The sequence below is a fragment of the Alligator sinensis genome, unplaced genomic scaffold, assembly GCF_000455745.1.
Source record: "Alligator sinensis unplaced genomic scaffold, ASM45574v1 scaffold465_2, whole genome shotgun sequence".
Classification (NCBI taxonomy): domain Eukaryota; kingdom Metazoa; phylum Chordata; order Crocodylia; family Alligatoridae; genus Alligator; species Alligator sinensis.
In genome coordinates this window covers 188,796-208,439 of record NW_005842468.1, presented here as the reverse complement: position 1 = coordinate 208,439, position 19,644 = coordinate 188,796, and the positions used below count along the sequence as shown (strand labels likewise).

General features: G+C 42.3%; 1 protein-coding gene across 1 annotated transcript in view; it reads right to left on the bottom strand.

Annotated features, from left to right (window-relative positions):
* Window positions 1-15,900, bottom strand: part of NAP1L1 (nucleosome assembly protein 1 like 1) — a 28,269-nt gene extending 12,369 nt beyond the window's left edge. The window contains exons 1-9 of the mRNA XM_014523284.2: window positions 15,865-15,900; window positions 14,941-15,029; window positions 13,415-13,517; window positions 5,229-5,370; window positions 4,162-4,242; window positions 3,779-3,907; window positions 3,175-3,246; window positions 2,137-2,276; window positions 4-149 (exon numbers count right to left, since the gene is read on the bottom strand). Coding sequence (XP_014378770.1) covers window positions 4-149; window positions 2,137-2,276; window positions 3,175-3,246; window positions 3,779-3,907; window positions 4,162-4,242; window positions 5,229-5,370; window positions 13,415-13,517; window positions 14,941-15,029; window positions 15,865-15,881 — 919 coding nt within the window. The 5' untranslated portion in view covers window positions 15,882-15,900. The remainder of the gene's footprint in view (window positions 1-3; window positions 150-2,136; window positions 2,277-3,174; window positions 3,247-3,778; window positions 3,908-4,161; window positions 4,243-5,228; window positions 5,371-13,414; window positions 13,518-14,940; window positions 15,030-15,864) is intronic.
* Window positions 15,901-19,644: the final 3,744 nt, after the last annotated feature.

Here is a 19,644-nt window from a genome sequence, read left to right as displayed (position 1 = left end):
TACCTTCAGGGGGGCTAAAGAAATTGAAGAAAGAGTCATTTGACACAGTTTTTGTCACTGTTCTAACTGTTCCACGTCCCTTGTGTTTCTGCTTCTTTTTAATGGTTTTTAAAGTAACATTCTTTCCTTTTTTCCAGTCTATTTGGCATCTGCAAAAAATAAGGGAGGAAAAAACATCTGAGCTTCAAGTAATGCATTTACAATTTTATTCATTCTGCTTACTAAGACAACCACTATTTTAAACATATAGTTAATATAAACAAGTATAGCAAATTAAATGGATTTTGAAGGTTATTTTGATTATCACCAGAAATTTGGAGCCAGAAAATTGCAGACTAATGTGACCAATGTCACTCAATCTACTCCGAAAATTATCCCCACCTACAAAAAGTTTACAAGACAAGCAGAAAAAAAAGTTAAAGAAAAAAAAAAAAAAAAGAGGGTAGAATAAGGAAACCTAAAAAGTTAAAGAAAAAAAAAAAAAAAAGAGGGAAGAATAAGGAAACCTCAAATTTTGCCAACACAAACAGTTTTTTGAGGTTCCTTCATATACTGTTTGATTTTTGAGCTTTAGGTTGTATAAATCAATATCAATTTTAGTTTAAACCAAGGATTACACATTCAGCACTATTCTTCTGCTCAGCATTCTACAAGACTTCAGATAATTCTCACGCCACAGACAGCTCTCTTCAAACAGTACACTAAACCAGGTGACATTTTCCTTTCATGAATCATTCAGATGCTGCATGAACAATATACTTTTTTCCCCCAAGGATCTGAAGAGACAGACAATTTAGCTAGTATATGTATAAGAGTTTTTCAACCATACAGACCATGGGGGATGGGAGAGGGTGGAGGGAGAATATTTGAGACATGACCTAAAAGTTATGGTTTGACGAGTCTCAATTTAACAAATTGTAGGATTTCTTCTTTACCAGAGTATTTAATCTAGAAGATTAATTTGGAAAAAAATGACACAAAGATAGGACTCAAATCAAATATTGTAAACATGACCTCAAAATTAATCAAAAACAATGGATCAAGTTTCCAAAATCAATCCTGATTTCAGAGGGAAGTTGCCTAAATCTTTCGAGTGCTTTAAAAAGTTCAACCTACATGTCTTGTAAATAGGGGTGTGCAGATAGAGATTTTTGGGGCCAGTACTGATAGCTGATATTTAAGGAGGCATACTGGCCGATACCAGTCCAGTTTCTGATACAGCTGCCTCCAACTGGTAAGTCCAGCATGGTGGAAGGCGAGGGGGGAGGTAAGGGCATGGGGAGGAGGGGCAGATGAACGCCCCCACGTGGTTAGGGAGGGGGCAGAGGCAGGGGCTGCCCAAGCAGGGCGGGGGTGGTGCAGAAACGCAGCTTGTGGGAGGGGAGGCAGCTTCCGCTGCTGCTTGCACCCCAGGAGGGCACAGGTACTGGGTTGTGAGGGGGCCACTGTTCTACCTCCACTCATGCCAGGAAGAGCCAGGGCTGTTCGAAGAAGCTGGCAGCAGCTGCGCTGGAAGCGAAGCGGCAGCGAAATTTTGGGTGGATGCAGCATCCTCCCAGTGCTGCCGGCGCCTGCTCCAAGCCCAGCCCCCGCCGAGAAGAGCACCATGCAGCCCTGGCTGCAGCCTGCCCCACTCCGCACAGATCAGGGGGCACTCCCCTCCCCGCTCCCAAGCCCTCCCAGGGTGCAAGCAGTGGCAGGAGATGCCTCTCCCCCCACAAAGCCATGGCAACAGCCCCTCTGCCCCATTTGGGCAGTGCCACCTCTGCCTCCTCCCTCACCAGAGAGGAATTGGATTCCCCCCGCCTCCCCACCAAGCCCCTTCCCTCCCCCTTCCACCACACCGGACTTACCAACTAAAGGCAGCTCTCCATGCTGCCGGCTGTGCTCCTCGCTGCCTGAGTGCAGCGTGGGCATTTATCGGCCAAATTATGGGCCCCATCGGGCCGATATCCAATACAACCATTTTTCTGTATATCAGTACCAATCCAATATTGGACCAATGTATCAGTGCACTACTACTTGTAAAGGCAGGAAAAATAGCAGAAAGCCTACCATTTCATAATGCTCATATTTAGACACTCAAAGCATTGTAGGAAATAGAACTATTAATTACAGTTCTATATTAATACTTACCCTGTACAACCCATAATTTCTGGTCCGTCAAAGGAGAAGGGATCAGAATCATCTGGCTCTGATCGCATTCTATACGTTTTTGTCAACACTTCATTTGTGAAGTAGTCGTTTGGTTCAAAGTGAAATTCTAATGTAAAACTCTAGGAGAATTGCAGAAAAATACTGCCATTAGCAATAAAACAATATTTACATCTTTTAACTTCGGTCATAATGAAAGAAAACCTAATATTCAAGGAGCTGATGTTATATTACAGAATATGTCTTTTTAGCTTTTCACCCAAGTGCTAGAACAATTTACATCTGGAACTACAGCAAGTTTACTTTTTCTTAATCTGATATTGCCATTTAGAATTATCAGGAAGATCAAAGTTATACTTTCAACTACCAATATACTGCTTGTGATGGCATCTGAAGTTAAATCAACTGGCGAGCAGTAGTCTTTGTGCTAAGTCTATGGACTACTGTAGAAATAATCAAGCTCATTTTACTCAGCACACCATGTCATTTCTTGCAAATCAATTATATTCAAACGATTTTGAGCAATTCGGTCTTAGAAATCAGTACAGCTGGCTAAAGCTAGTTTCATATCTGTTCAATTACAGAATCACAGAGAAGTAGGGTTGGAAGGGACCACTTGGTCAAGGCATGATCATTCCTATCGAAACTAAACTATATAAGCATTAGTCTAATCTAATCTTAAAACTACACAAAGAACCCTGTCACAAAACTGACAAGCACAAGGTCCCAAAACACCAGAAACAGTAATCTGCCACAGGTAAATCAGGGGGGTGAGGGCACTGTCAATATCCCACTGATGCAAGGACAGGAGTGGTTGTTAGACTGAAATACTACATAGGTTGTTATTCCTTTATATTGTACTGTGGTAACAGAGTACTAGTACTATTTTGTTAAAAGGCTGATTTCAGAGGAGTTCAATCAAATATTTTATACCTAAATTAAGAACCTTATTTTGGTGTCCAAACGTATTTTTTTTCAATTACCATGTAGCATTAGAAGCATCAAACATGTTATATTTACCATAGGCTGACCAGCTTCTGAGAACTTCACTTTGATATCTTTTAAATGTTTCAGGATAGGCTCATCATGTTCCTTTGAACACAAAAATGTTAATCAATATAAAACAAAGATTTCTCAGAGTTGACTAAGGTCAGTTACAGAAATTATAAAAGTGCAAAGGCATATTTACATGGTCTTACATCAGACAAGAACAAACTTGTGATAAGCATCTTACATAAATGAATGACCAGCAGAGGGCAACAGCAGCAACAGTACAGAATTTCAAAAGTAATTTCAATTGTAATGCAAATCTTAGTCTTATTTAAGTATAAAAACTATATAGAATTACATCTGATATGCAAGTAATCACTGAATGATTACACCTGTGTGTGTACAATGTAACTGGCAACTTCAAGAGTAGGATGTGTCAGATGTAATAAGAAAGAACATAGCAAAAAAATACTGGTTTAAAGAAATGTCAACTGAAGTACCAAAAATTGGACCGAAAGTTACTTTATCTACCAACAATAGTACCAAATCTTGTCACTTTCAATAAATTTTTAGGGGAACACAGTTACCTTTAGCCTCACGTTTAAAATCTGTAGTCCTAAATATCTCCATTTACCTGAACCATATCACTGAGCAAGTCAACATTCTTAAATACAGTCAACCAAAATTCAGGAATTCCTTTAGGGTCTTCTTTTTCTTCATCCTTTTTCTCTTCTTCAAGCTTTGCCTTTTCTTTCATTTCATCCTTCAAAATAAAAAAAAAGTTAAGATTTCAAAGATTTAAAAATTAATATGCCCCAGTGATTAGATATTCAGCTAACACAGACACAGCTAAACACAAGCGCTAAGTCAGCATGTACCCTAAGTTCACAGCTATTCTTTAGAGATTCAGAGAACTGCAAATGAGAATTTTATTGTTGGCGTTTTGGTTTTACTACCCTACCAGCTCCTACTTAGTGGTAATTCCTGAAAAAAGCAAGCAATTTCTTAGATACTCACTGAAATTTCTTCTTCAACATCTGCTTTCCATTCACATTCTTCCTCTGTAGGTTCGTAAATTGCATTGATGATTTCACTTCGCTAGAAAGTTAAACCAGAAAACCTTTCAGGTTTACTTAAACTATGCAGTCTGAAAAATCCACATTAAAAAACACTCCTCATGCTAAAAGTTCTTTGTAAGGGTACAGCACCTCACCTGCTTACATCTTTATCTTTCACTTGAGGGTGGTTTTACTAGCTTCATTTATTCCTTTCTATAGCATCCAATACCAAGGGGATTTCTACCTCTTCTGACATCTGTCTACAGCATACTGGATGGGACCCAAGACAGTGGAATTGTTTAGACCACAGTCTGGTAGACAGGCAACTCCTTAATCACTCTGACTCCAATGCAGGCATCTATGTGAACAGGTGTTAGCCAATCTGGACTAGTATGGGTTTAAAGTACTTTTGAGCACTGACATTCAACACTGATATACCATATTTTCTCATGTACCAAATGCCCCTAAATAAGACATGCACCTTGTTTTTGGGAAGGCAGAATGAAGAAAAAGATTTTGCTGGAGTTATGACTACACAGAGCAGGGACCTATCATAACCTTCATATAACTCACTCTCCCTTTTCTGTTTGGCTGCTGCTGAAGACTGATCTCCATGAGAGACTCAACTATTTTGAAAAGAATTAAAGTGTCTCCAGGGCTGTGAAATAGGGGAAGAGACACTGAGAACAGCTAGCAGACAGCAAATTTAATGGAATATCAAGTCCAGTGAAAAGGGGAGTTGATCTTTAACACCTGTGGAGTGAAGAAAAATCAAGTCAACTGATTCCCTCAGCTTCCTGAATAATAACACCACTGCTGCTGCTGCTGCATGGTGGGGCAGGAATCAAAGCAGGGTACTTCTATTCTGGGCAGAAAATCAGCTTCCCTCCTTAAGACACACATCCCAATTTTGGGAAGCTGATATTTGTGGAAAAGGTATGCGTGATATGTGAATACCCATAGTATATTCCCTTGGAATCTTTTCTTTGATATTTCAGTTAAATCCAAATGGCATGAAGTTATTACCTTATCAAATAAGGGTTGATAGAGAGCTGCGTATTTTCTTTCCAGTTCATGAACTTCTTCATAAAACTTTGCTTCAATCTGTGCACACTTAACTTGAAGATTCTTGAGAGCATTCACCCGTCTCTTAACTACTTTGGGCAAGCTGAAAGTTTCAGTTATGCAAAATTATTATTACCATTTGTCAATGAATTTCGTAAGAAAACCACCAAAACAAAAGCACATACTGACTCATCAATTGCATCCTCACTAGCCAACTTCTGTCAAATAGTTATGTTGCATTTACTACTTTTCATACTTCAAGCTATGAAAGCAGAACATACCCGCTCTATCCCACGCTAAATCAAATTGTTAGTGCAGGCTCTTATGAGGTTTCATTAAGGTTAGGGAGAAAGTAATAACAAAAAAAGAGGGGGGAGCAGTTTTACTGCACAAGTTCTTGACTTAAGTCAGAATCAATAATGCAAGACTGCTTTCTTAACAGGACACATTAATTGAACTCAAATTAGATTAACACTCCTTTGACTCACTTGACTATCAGAGTACTGACTTTCTCGTGCAAAGTTGGGTCACACTATCAAGATGACAAGCTAAATTCTTATGCTTCCCTAGGAAAAGCCAAGCAACTTTAGGATTTATGTCTGGTTTTTAGCTAGCTAAAAGCCAAGAAGCTATTACATAGGATTTCCATAAGTGACAAGGATTGGTTTGTCAAGGAAAACAAATTATTTTATAAACACGCTGAAAAGTATTTAAGTAACCTTTACTATAGAATAGTCTAGTGGTTTTCAACCTTTTAAGGCTCAAGCCACCCCGCAAACTTGAGGCAACCCTTGGAAAATGCCAACTCTTAATTTTCACTTGTTTTTTTGACTACAGAAAATACAGAATAGTATTTCTGCTGTAAAGAACACATACAGACCACAACAGGCCAGAATGTTTCAAAAACTACAGATTCCTATTTGAAATCTCTGGATTGATCTTGTTAATCATGTCTGCGTACCTAACAGGGTGCCACAGCACCCTGGTTGAGAATCACTGAAATAAGACTAATCAGTTGCAACCCCCTGAGCTGTTATTCTTATTTGTCACTACAACTTAGATATAACAAGTAAGGCAAGTACTAGTATGTTACAAAGACTAAGACCCAGATCCTCAGATACACAGTGCAGTCTGCAGGTGCAGCGGGCTGTATATATGGTTTATGTTCCAAATCCTGGACCAAGAGTGAGCTGGTCCAGTTCTGCAGAATAAGACTGCAGCTACCTGATTAATGTTACACTGGATTACCTATATTAGTTATTATGAGCCTATTCAGCAGACTAAATGAAAACTCTAGCCTACCCTGATAGATGACAACTTCTAAGTATTACAGGATTGTTTAGACCAATTGTTTTCAACCTTTTTCATTTGCAGATGTCTAAAAACAATTTGAAAGGAGGTGCTGAACCCTCTGAATGGTAAACGTAGGTATTCACATACTTTTCAACTGATCACAGTCATCTTTTGCAGACCCCTTAGAGCAGGGGCGGGCAATTATTTCGGGCAGAGGGCCACTTACCAAGTTTTGGCAAGCTGTCGAGGGCCATATGAGTAGCCCCACTCCTTGACAGGTGCCCTGCCCCCTGGTCGCCATCTTGGAACTGGAAGTCCCGCCCCTACACTATGACCCTTGCCACCAGAAGTCCCTCCCCTTGCCCCAAGGAGTACTCCTTCGGGGAAGAGAGTTTGCTATCTTAGAACCGGGGAAAAAAAAATATATTTGATTTTTAGTACATAATTTAATTCAATTAAAAAAAAGGTTTGTCCTGATATGTGTGTTTGTGCTTTATATGTAGCAGCAACTGCATAATAGCTCAAAATGCACCCTTATTTTTGTATAGTGTGCGCGTGTGTGGATGCATGCACACATGGGAGGTATTTGTGGGATGTGCAACTGTGTGTGGAGGAGGTGTGTGGCTGTGGGGTTTGAGAAGGGTTTGAGGGTATGTGGGGTGTACATGGGAGTGTCCTGCACACTCCCCACAGAGCCCGTCAGCACCCCTCCTGCAATAGCCCAGAGCCTGAGCGTGCTGGTGCAGCTGCTCAGATCCAACTTTGGGGGAGCCTCCCCAGGCTTCTAGTGCCCCATGCCAGGTCCCCACCGGCTTGTGCTGCCCCCAGCAGCCTTGGCCACACCCCTGCACTGTCCCCAGTGCTGGCCAGGCCCTTCCTAGACGGCCCCGGGTTCCTGGCAGCTGCGGTAACCTCTGGAATGCAGAAGTGTCCGTGGGCCTAATCCTGCTCCTGGCAGAGCCTCCCTGCCCATCCTAGGGCAGGGGGCAAGCTACTGTCAGGCCCCTGGTCTGCAGTCCCACCTGGGGGCCTAGGCCTTCCCCCGCCAATGTGGCACCACACCCCGGGACTGGCTGTGGGCAGAGCCAGCCAAGCCCTTGCTGCCGCAAGCCTCGCGGCAGCATTACATCCTGCGCCTGAGGCTTGGGACAGCAACAGCCTGGCTGCCGCCTCCCCACAAATAGCCCTGGTGAGAGCTGGTGCGGGGGGGGGGCGGAAATCAGGCCACCCTGTCCCGCACAGGCCTGCTGGCAGCTTGCCCCCCAGCCCTGGGACAGGCAGGGAGGCTGCACCAGGAGCAGGAGTGTGGCTGCTTTTCTGCTCCAGAAGCTCCTGCTGTCACGAGGAGCACGGGGGCCCCCGAGAAAGCTCCTGGCTGTCTCAGGGGGCAGCGTGGGGGGCTGCCCAAAGCCGCTGGGGGTGGCACGACCTGGCAGGGACCTGGCCCAGAGAGGCAGCACAGAATTTTTGACAGGAGCCAGGGGCAGATAAATATTAATATTTTTAAAAAAATGTTAGGGGCCCCACAGGACAGAGAGAATGGCCTAGCAGGCCAGATCCAGCCCACAGGCAGTATTTTGCCTACCCCTGCCTTATACAGTCTGCAGACTCCAGGGTCCGTGGACCACAGGTTGAAAACTAATGGCTTGGACTAATGATGCTCCTAGGGCCAGTTTGGTGACTTTTATGTTTATGTTCCAATGGCAGTGGAGCACAAAAGCAGCTTGTTATAGTTTGAAATCTGAGATCAAGTATTCTGCATAAACCTAATATAAAAATGCAAAATATACTTCATAAGGTCTCAGGATAGCGTAATATGCACAACTTGAAATTAACAGTAGAGCCGATATTTACACCCTAAAAGTCCAAATTAAATATAACTCTCTCATCTATGACTATCGATACTGTGCTAAAAAACCTTTCGCATTTCATTCTTGGGCAAGTATGAATGGCTAAAAAAGGATAAACAGTAAAGTCAGTCCTTTCACTGCCTCTCTGTAAGTAAAAAAAAGCAAGATTTTTTTAAAAAATATTTGATGCATTTTCACAAAGGAATTATTTAAATGCCACCATAATACACCAAATAATTTCAAGGTGTAAGTATAGAATTAGGAACTAGATTTTCATCTAGTTCCTAATCTTAACATTTAAGATTGTTAGGACTCGTCTACTTAACTAAGCAAGGTGCTAGACTGGCCACAATAAACTGAGGATGAGTGCTTTTGTTACTCTACCCACCTCAACGTTGATGGCAGAAGTGCAGAACTGTCACCCTTCCTTAACAATTTTAACACACAAGCACTTACTCACTAGTAAGATATCAATTTCTAGTTACCAATAATTCAGTATCTACCTTGCCCTTTTCTGATTTTGGAAGAACACGTCCATAGAATATACTACCAAAGAAATTCATTAATGAAAATTTAGAAAAGTTTTATATTGTACTCATCTATAATGCTCATGTTATTTTACATTCTCCAGAAGACATGTTCCATAAATTATAGTCAAATCTCTTACTAAATGTTTTGCTGCAAACTTAACTTTCAGGAATGGCAAAAATAAGAGAAACTTCAGTGACTGGCAAAAAGTTAATGGTGAAAAGGGATTAAGAAGGAATGTTAGTAAGACTGAAGTAGACCATACAATTATCACTCATTTGAATGCCACATGCAAGTATTGTTTTAACGTTCAAGGACATTGGACAGGTTCTAGTAACTGTATATAAAATATCAAGAAAGAGATGCTCAAAAATCTATATTTCCACGCAGAAGCTTTTATATAAATCAAGAGTAAGCCACAGTAATTTAATGCAGGTGAACCTTTCACAATAAATATCCTAGATTCCTTAGCATAAATTATATTTGATAGAAAAGTAAAATACAAAAACTGCCAATGCCAATCTCTTCCAAGGTTCAACTGAAACTTATGTATAAGTTTTACACATTTTTTATTTTTATGACAAAACTGATAAGCAGTTATGAAGAAAGTCTCTACCAGGTTACAAGTCTAAAAGAAATACAGCTGAAGGAAGAACACATGCAAGACATCCAATCATGATTTGATCTGCTTTTCAAAAGCCAACTGAATGAATACAAAAGCAGAACAAGGTCTCCAAGCTCTGACCTACAGAAAGCCTTTAACATCACGTATGAAGCAAGGCTTCAGTGATATTAGTGTAATAACACTGAGGAGGGTTGCAAAGCAATTACTTTGGTGTAAAAGTCAAAATCTAGACATGGTTAGAAATTCTCTAACAGAAACCTGCCTGATTTTCTGATACCCTATGTGTCCTGTTCCTCAGGGGCTACCTGACCGACTGCTAGAGAACCTCTTCTCCTTCCTCAACAACCCAGACTTCCAGAAAGTTTTTACTTCAGTCCCCCAAAGTCATGAGGCAATCCCCAGAACCAGGACTTCTGGAGTATAAATTCAAAGTTGCCAAGGCTTTAAGATAGAGGTGCAATGATGTATCATTCCATATCAGATAGGCACTGATAAAAGGAAAATTACCATTATCAGCAATCAGCCTGTTTTGGTGTAGCCAGTAACGTCACTGATAAACGTTACACACATGCATATGGACGCAGCATGCACACAACCAGGAATGCAGCTGGGCAACGTGGAGAGCAGTGTCTGCCAGGAAATCTGTGGGGAGGAAGGGTGGAAAGAAGGGGGAGGGGGCAGATAGAGACTCCCACAGTGAGGGAAAAACTGGGGCTGGGGCAGGTGCTGCCTAGCCAAAGCAGGGAATGTGCCCCTGCCAGGAGTGGGGTGGAGCTGCAGGCAGCTTGTCTCAGGGCATGGTGGGGAGCAGCTCCCTGCTGCCGCATGCACCCCTGGAGGAGACATGGGGGGGCACATGCCGCCCCCCCCGATTTCTGCATGGGATGAAGGTGGGCTGCCCACTGTGGGCTTGGGGCCAGGGACTGTGCCTGGTTCTTTCTGGCAGGTAGGCTGAGCTGAAGCTGCACTCAGGGTGGGCGGTGGTGGTGTTGAGAGAGGAGGGCTCTGGAGTGGCTACAGCCACCCCAGTATTCCCTGTAGCCCCCACTCCCAGCACTGCCGCTGCCTGCCCTGAGCATGGCTCCGGTCCAGCTTCCCGCTGGGAGTGAGCACAGCAGCAGGGAGCTGTCCCCCCTCCACTCACTCCCTGGGCGAGCTGCCCTTGGCTTCACCCTGCTCCCGGCAGCAGTGCATTCACTGCCCTGGCTGGGCTAAGCCCACCCTGCCCCAGTCCCACTCACTGGGGGGGCCTTGATCTGTGCTCCCCACACCTCCGCCGTCCCACAGACTTACTAGCTGGATTCTGCTCTCCAAGCTGCCGGGCTGCATATTGGCTATGAGATGGGCATCAGCCGATATGGCTTGTTAATAATTGGCCATCAGTATTGGCCAAAAAAATCTTGATTGGTGCACCCCTACTTTAAGAAGTTCCCAAACCCTTCAAAAACACCTTTCAGAAGGATCAAAATAAAAAGCTGATGTGTTCCAAATGGATTTCTGAAGCTCCCATTCCATGAGAACTATTAAAGTTGTTTGTTACATTCTGGAATGGAAAGGCCAGTTTCTGATAAATTCTAGTAAAGTCTTAAGAGGAATTTGTGGGCTGCTTATATTGGGGTGGCCCAGTTATTAAATAGAGTTCTGCTGCAAAACAGTCATCTGCTGTAGTAGTCTCATTTTGCAGCAAGAGATTTCTAGTTGATTAAAATCCATTTATAAGCTTCAGAAAATAAGAAAGCGTAGCAGATGAGTTAATATACCCTCATGGGGCAAAGAAAAGAAAGACTCAATACTGGCTGAGAACAAACTTCCTGGGTGCTCAGACTAGAGAACAGAGGCATGCATATTACACAGCCATAGAATCGTTATGAAATTTGCCCCTTGCCATGCAGCCAACTCTAACCAATGTCCAGGGAAGTGCACACGTATACTTAAAATACTAATTGGAAAACAAGAGCATGAGGGACATTTTGAAAGCTACATGCATACATATATTTGAAAAAAGCAGGCTCAACAAGTTACTCTTGTTACTTTCTCCAGCATCTTTTCACTGAACAGTTAGATAAGTTTTCAGTAGAATAAAACCAAGTTAAAATGCTTTTATAGTAGAGGATGTGCTACTGTACTTGAATAGATGAAGAAATGGTACAGTATCTTAGTGGAAGCAGTTGACTAGAGGAATGGCATGAAAAAAAATCAATATTATGACTTATGCTGTTCACTTCTTAGATGAAGGACCTGGAAGATTAGTAAAGATTAATTAATTAATTAATCAAGAAAAACAGAAAAGAGAATATATAAAATTCCAATATTATACAGTATTTAGAACAGAAGTATAGCATTCTGGTACACAGATTTTGAATTAAATGTTAAATCCTAACGATGATGCACTTTTAAGCTTCTCCACTATCCACTGAGAAAATTCCATTCTGAAGTTTCTTGGCAGGAACAGGAAGTGCCTGCTGCTCTGACTGCAACTTTGCTTTTCTGCCTCATTGTCTCCTACTACACCTAAAGCCTGAAGAGCTTGAAATTACGTTTCCTCCTGTACTTTTACCCTTAAATGGCATAGCAGTAGTCATCTACAGGTTTAAGGCATTTCCCCCTTCTGCTTCATGCCCACTTGGCTACTTTCCTGGATGTTATTATTTTTACACAATTGTGGGAGCTTATAAGCTCCCACAACACTGGCCTTCCCTTATACCAGGGGCGGGCAACTATTTCAGGTGGAGGGACGCTTACTGAGTTTTGGCAAGCCATCGAGGGCCTCATGACAGGCAGCCGGGGCAGGTAAATATTATTTTTCTAAATTTTTGGGGGGCCCCGTGGGCCAGATAGAATGGCCTAACAGGTCCTAACAGGCCAGAGAGCAAGGGGTTGGGGCTGTGTACTGCCCCTCCCCACCCCCGCCGTGGGGGGGGGGGGGGGGGGGGGGTGAAGCACACTGGGAGTGAGCGGACACAGAAGCACAGGGCCCGCACCAGTATCCCGGGGCCAGCGCCAGCAGGGCGCAGAGTAGGGTGGCAGGGGTACAGGGTCCTGGCCGGCAGGAGCTCTATGGAACCGGACCAGCTCCCCCCTTTCTCTGCTGGTGCATCCCAGCCCAGGTCTATAGACCGCTGCCAGCCTGTACCCTGCTCTGGGCCCCACCAGTGCTCGCCATGGGACACTGATCCCAAGATGTTGGGACATTGGTCCCAAGATGGCGACCAGAGGGCGGGGCACCTCTCAAGGAGTGGGGCTACCCACGCAGCCCTCGACAGCTTGCCAAAACTGGGTAAGCGGCCCTCTGCCCAAAATAATTGCCCATCCCTGCTCTATATGCAAGCAATTTGCATCAGCCACTGACAATCCAACATTGACAACTCTGCAAGTCTTTGTGGCTTTGATGCAAAAAGAATACCCCAAAACAAGAGGACCAAATCAGACAATTTTTAAACACCAGTTCCAAGACCATTCAAGATACTGATACTTTTTAAGAAGCCAGTGCAGGGCTGTAAAAACAATCTTAAGGCAATTAGAGGCACCTTGTAAAGACATAAAACATATGCCACAACAAGCTCATTATCTCCTCTCCCTTCTCAAAGTTGTCATGAAGAGATTCAGTGCCTGGTGTTTTCCATCCTGAAGTTTATTATATTCTTTTAGACTAAAAGTTAGCTGTTTCTCCACCTATTATGGCATGAGCAGTAATTTAAAATTACTAGCATTAAATATTGTTTAGAAGTAAAGAAATTCCCCGAATAATGTTGAGTACTTCTATATACCTCAAGATTACTTCATAACAACAAAAAAGTAAAATAATATAAACAAACATATTGCAACAAACAGCAAATGAGAACAAGTCATACCTTTCTATATATCCTGTAGATGTTCCTACCAGACCATCAAGTCTTTCCTGAAGGGCTGCAAGAATCTGAGGATTTTGCATCATCTGCACAGTCAGCTGTCGAGCTAAAATAAAAATATAATAATATTCTTTTCATACTTGAGCTATAAACATTTTTACAGTATCTTTATCATGCTCAAATAGTTACTTTAATCTAGCATTTCAACAGATCTAGCAATTCTATAATAGATTTTCAGCTTTAGATAAAACAAAAATCATTTGTTGCTATTCACATAAATCTTTATCTATTTACTTTTCAAATTCTTTATTAGACTCCAAGGAGCAATTGTATTACACAGAAAACTGTCAAGCAAAGCGTTCTAGGATGAGAAGTTCTTCGGTTTTGCTTTTACTTGTTTTTACTCATTCCCCATTTATTGTAACAATTGCTTTGAACCTGAATAGTTTATGAAATTAAGCTAAATTAATGGTAAGGTTAATTTGTGAACACTGACAGACATGGAAACTGGCAAAAGCTTTGTCATGCATTGATAAACAGAAAATCTGCTGAACTGCTGCTTGCTATGGCTAATAAAAATAATGACAATAGACCAGGGATTGACAAGTTTTTTGGCAGGAGCGCCAAAAATGTCCCAACCTTGACCCATGCCTCCACTTGACAAGCCAGGGGTAGGCTGCAAGGGGCCTGATCCTCACTGCTGGCGGTGGGAGCATGCGCACCTCTGGGCAGACACTGTGGGAAGGGCCGAGATTGCATTGCCCTGGCCTCTTCCCGACCATCCGCCCAGAGACATGTGCAGCCACCACCACCACAAAGCCCAGTCAGGGCGCTAGACTATGGTGCAGCAGTCTGCAGCCTCCCAGCTGCCTGCCACAGTTGGCCTGGGCTCTGGGCAGCTGCAGCAGGCAGGTTGCAAACAGCTGCAGCAGTGTCTGGAGCCCCAGTACCAGCTCTGTAGCAGCAGTGGGTGCGCACACACCTCCTGGCTGCCTGCCACAGAGACCCTGTGAGCTGCCTGCAGCAGGGCTTGCAGCTTCCTGCTGCAAGCAGCCCAGGCTCTAGGGTTAGCAACAGTTGCCCAGAGCGTGGGCCACCTGTGACGTGCCAAGGAAAATGGCCTTGTGTGTCATGCTCTGGCATGTGCGCCAGGGGTTGCCAACCCCTGCTATAGACACTACTGAAGTAGTAAATAATCACTGCAAATCATGTAAAACAGCGGTTCCTAACCTCGGGTTACGACCCAAATGAGGGTCACAGGGGCCTCGCAGCACTGCACACAAAATACAAGCCGTACTGCATGCTGGGAGCTCCCCTGCCCCTGGGCTGCCAGCACTGCAGCCGCACTCTGCTCCCAGCAGCGGGTCGTGGCGAAAAAAGGCTGGGAACCACTGATGTAGAAGAATAATATTCTGTGGTTAAGGAATTTATGACTAATATTAGGATTCATATTAGCTACTTTAGGTGCCTTTAATATTTCTTTGGATGCCAGTATGCAATAGTTCAAAGTGTCTTAATATATGTATTACCTTTGCTGTTGGCATCCTCACCGGTTTCTTCTTCTTCTACTTCTTCAACATCTTCCATATCCTGCTGGTCAAGTTCAGCCTGTTCTTTGCTATTAGAAATATTAAATTTGAGGGTCAAGAGGTTATTGTTACCTATTCCCACCCCCATTTTTTTTTTTAAACAACACACAATTTAGAGCTTGGTCTACAAAGCTAGTTACAAATACTATATTAAGTCCCAGTATAAACAACAGAATGATGCATTCTATTTTGGTCTGAATTTCCTTTCCCAAGTAAAATCTGACCAGAAATAAATCTATTGATTTTACCAGTCTGATAATCAAATAGTGGTTTAGCAGTTCACAGAAAGGAACAGAATTCTGAAAATGATTCCTATCTAATCCCATTTTGGAGATTCCCTTCCAACTGTCTGGTTGACCTCAAGCAAATCAACCAATTTCCTCGCTCACAGCATTTCTCCATCTATAAAATGGGTATATACTCCATAGAAGGTTACTATTTATTGATTTGAAAACCACTTACTACAGGGACAGAGAAGTTATGTCCAGCCTGATAGCAGTAACGATAATGCTGCTAGCTTTAATCCTTTATTACACTACTTAAATTACATCTGGTAGTTAAATAAATTACATACAAGTCAAATGTTGCTTAATCTCTATTGCTATGAAGATCCTGGCAGAACACTTTGTGAAATACAACATGAAATAGATTTTATGGCAATGTAATATTGTTTACATTAAGAGAACTATTCAGTTGTAACAGCAGTTGGAAGAACAGAACAGCAGATATAGTAAAACAGAAGACAGAGCAGCACCTTGAAGATTAACTCATTCAGAAAGTGATGAGTTTTCATAAGCTACAGCCTACTTTGTTGGAGGCTATGACAGTTACAGTCAAACTTAGTGGTCAAAAGACTTTACTTACTTGTCAATGTCTGCCATGTTCTTAAATCTCAAGAACCTAAAAAAATAACAGGATTAGATTTTTGCATACAGCATCTATGTACCTCAAACAGCACTTATATTAAATATAAAGTTTGGAAACTGCATATGCTCTGAAAATTTGAAGCATTTGAATTGCCAATAGATAACCCAATACAACCAATACAAACAGACTATTTGAATGCAAGTATGAAGCTGCATCTAACAGCACACACCACTTCCAAACAGAGAATTGAAAATATAGACATCTAACTAACGTACTAGGGTTTGTTGTTGTTTTTAAATAACCTGTATTGTCCTGACAATCTGAAATTCAGCATACCCGAAAATAATGTTTTATGACTGTTCAATGTCCACAGAAACACATTCTATACATTTTACACATTTTCTCCAGAAGTAGTTTTGTAGACAGGTAAGCATTTTTCATCACACCAAAAAAAGCAGATTTTTTTTTGACAGGTTTGCAAAAAACTGACAATTTTAAAAGACTGCTATAAACAAAGATTCCATCATTTGAATGCCTAAAGAAGTGGAGATGGCCGACTCAAAACTTCTATTATTCTGATTTAAATCTGCCCTATAAAGAGACTTAAACCTTTACCAAATTTTACAAAATTATCATCAACCCTCTGTAGACTTTGACAAGTGGAACAGTGTTCTGATTTCATAGGCGTTAGGGCTGGAAGGGACCTCCTCGCAAGATCATCAGGTCCAGGCCTTGCCCAAAGTGCAGGAAGTCACCTGTCAGATGACCTCAGCATGGTAAACATTCAGGCATTTCTTGAACAGCCCTGAGAGAAAGGGTAACTATTAATGGGCTGTTTTGAAAGTCAGCAGGCACTAATAAATTCACCTACAAAGATATTAGCATTCTTGCTCGTGATCGATGTTAGATCGGGCATATTCATATATTTTTTAAACAGATACGAGAGAAATTCAGAATGTAAAGACTGAAATCCTAAACATTACCACACTGTGTATGGACAGGGATTCATAAAAACAACTGGACCAACTTGACAGCTGCCCTATTCTTTTACACTAAATTTATGTACCAGACTGGCAGATATTACAAAGGAGAAGCAAAACAGTCTTTACTCCAAGTTTTACTTCATAATCTTTTAAACTCTGTTACCTATCCATGGTTCTAGCATTAAGGAATTATGGGAGCTTTCAAGGGGAGATCCAGAGGGGGTGCAGTGGTGCAACCACACCACCTTTCTGGCCATGCCACAGGAGCAGCAGCCGGGGAGCTTTATAGGTCCCCAAAGAATGCGAGAACTCTGCCTCCCAACTTCCCCTCCATGCTCTCCAGGGGCAAGGGGAGTTCCTGTCCTGCTTATGCAAGGGGCTTAGCTCATCCTAGGACAGTGGCAGCAGTGGTGAACGGGCAGGTTTCTCTTCCCTGCCTGGTTCCCCCAGTGTTCCCTACAAGCCTGGGAGTAGGAACCTGTCTGCCCACTGCTATCTCAGGTTGAAACTGGCCCCTGCACAGCCCAGCTGGAGGGGGTCTGGAGCTCCCTTCACCCCAGGACACCAAGAATAGTGGCAGGTGGGGGACAGGTGGAACATGCCTCTGAGAAGGGAGGGAATTTTTGCCTTCTTTGAGGACTTAAAAGTCCCTAGTCTTCTACCAAGGTGCTGCTCCCATAAGAGACTGAAAAATCCTAAAGCCATTCCTGGGACTCTTCCTTTGGAGATATTCTGAAAACGTTCCATCTCCAACTGATTATGGTAGCCTAGTGGGAAAGTATCTGGCTTCATTTTTGTTTTTTTTTTTTTTGTTTTGTTTTTTTTTTTTTAAGGTAAAGACTTCAAAACATATGACCTGATAAAATTGTGTAAAATTATATTATCGATGTTCTAAAAGCATCTCTGTTCAAATAAAATGTTCAAAGATTAACCAATTTAATCAAAACCCTTAGTCTGCATAAATCAAACTGATGACATGCACCTTTCCTCTTCAATGTGGCTTTTCCAAAATAAAGCTCCCAAAGCCAGGCCGTTTAAATTTACAATCTGTCTCCAGACAAGCTCCTAATAGGTTAACTAAACTTATTTTAAAGTAATAGTTCTAGTTAATTTTTAAAAAATGACTCTATGAGCTCTCGATACAAAATCATTGTATCATTTTAGCTAACAAACTAGGAGTAACTTTAGCTCACATGAAATTAGTCACTCAAAGCAAGTGGCTTAAGTTTTGCACCAGATAAATCTGCTTTTAGTTGCACTGATAACTCCTACGTTGACACAAACCCTTGCAATAGCACTACAACTAACCGCAACATGCTGTCAACTTTTGACACCTGAAAAATCTACTGCTCTTATACAGTCTTTTCCACTTTTAGCTTTGTTTTTGTTTATGGAGTGTGCATCTTTGCACTGACAGTCTCATTACCCATTACCTTCCCCTTTTCCTCTCTCCCAGTATCATTCACCACTTTCCTCAAAGAAACATTATTACTCGCCCTATATCTTCGTTCTACTCCCATGCAAAGCTTCAAAAGTAAACACACTATAGCAGAGGAACCGTTTGGGGCCAAAGGGCCAACTGAGAAGCCACTGGAAATTCATGGAACTGCACAAATAAAGGTCCACACTATGGACTTAACACTGAGAGCTGGAGATTAGATACAAGGAGCAAATGAAGCACACCTTTAGACACAGGTATCAAATGAACTTCTACAATTTTACTCTTCTGCTGATTAAAGCTAAAATATGTCTATTCACTCCAGCCTCACTTAAACTACTCATAATTCTCTCCCCATTCCTCTCTCTCTTATTCTATATTTCCTCTCTCCTGCTCTTTTTGTATAATATGCCTAATATACTATAAATGTAGAGTAATTGCCACCCAAGCATTTCACAGGAACAAAAATTTAGGAACAAAACAGTGTCTGAAAACTCTCTCCCCCTACCCAGCTCTTCAGACATTGTCTTCAGGATTCACTATGGTTTTTGTCCCAAGAGAACAAGCCTGGTAGTCATTTAATTTCAGCTATAAAACCCAGAAGTCTGGATGCAACCACACCAGTACAAAACTATTCATATATTAATTTACATTGTTGTCAGTCTTTATATATACCTTCATACTGACTTACCAGCATGCATAGCTGCCAAGCTTTAGCTAAACTGGTATAAGCCACCACTGTGTTTTAACACTGCATTGCACTAAGGTGCCCTTGGACCTTAGTCATAGTGTTCAGCAACGTAAATAGGATAGTATAAAATATCATGACCACCTCCAGCTGCCTATACTTCGGGTCCTCCTTCCTAGATAATACTTGTACTGCTGGTTATGATTTTCCTCTGAAAAACCACACACCAAAAATGTGGTAGGGACCACATTTCTCATCAGCTTCCCCAGCAACTCTTACAACTGTGAACAGTAACTACATCTTGAGAAAGTCATGATGAAGGGTAGCCATTGGTAGCCAGGATTCCTGCTTTCCCACCCCTAAGCCACATATAACTCTGTTTGGTCTCCCTGTTTTAGAGGAAGCAGCACAGGATCTCTTGGTTCCAGCAGGGAAGTGCTCTGGGAGAAGAGGCAGAGCTGACAGGAGAGCACCCACTGACATGAGCTCCATCTCTCTCCTCTCCTTCCCCCATCGTGAAGGGCAAAGCAGAGCCACAGCTTCTGAGAAACAGGGATAAATGGCACCAACAAGCCACTCCACTCTACTCCACTCACTGCCTATCCTGGAAGGGAAAAAGGAAGCAAGAGAGGAAGGTGGTAAAGCCACAGGTAACCACAGCCTCCTGG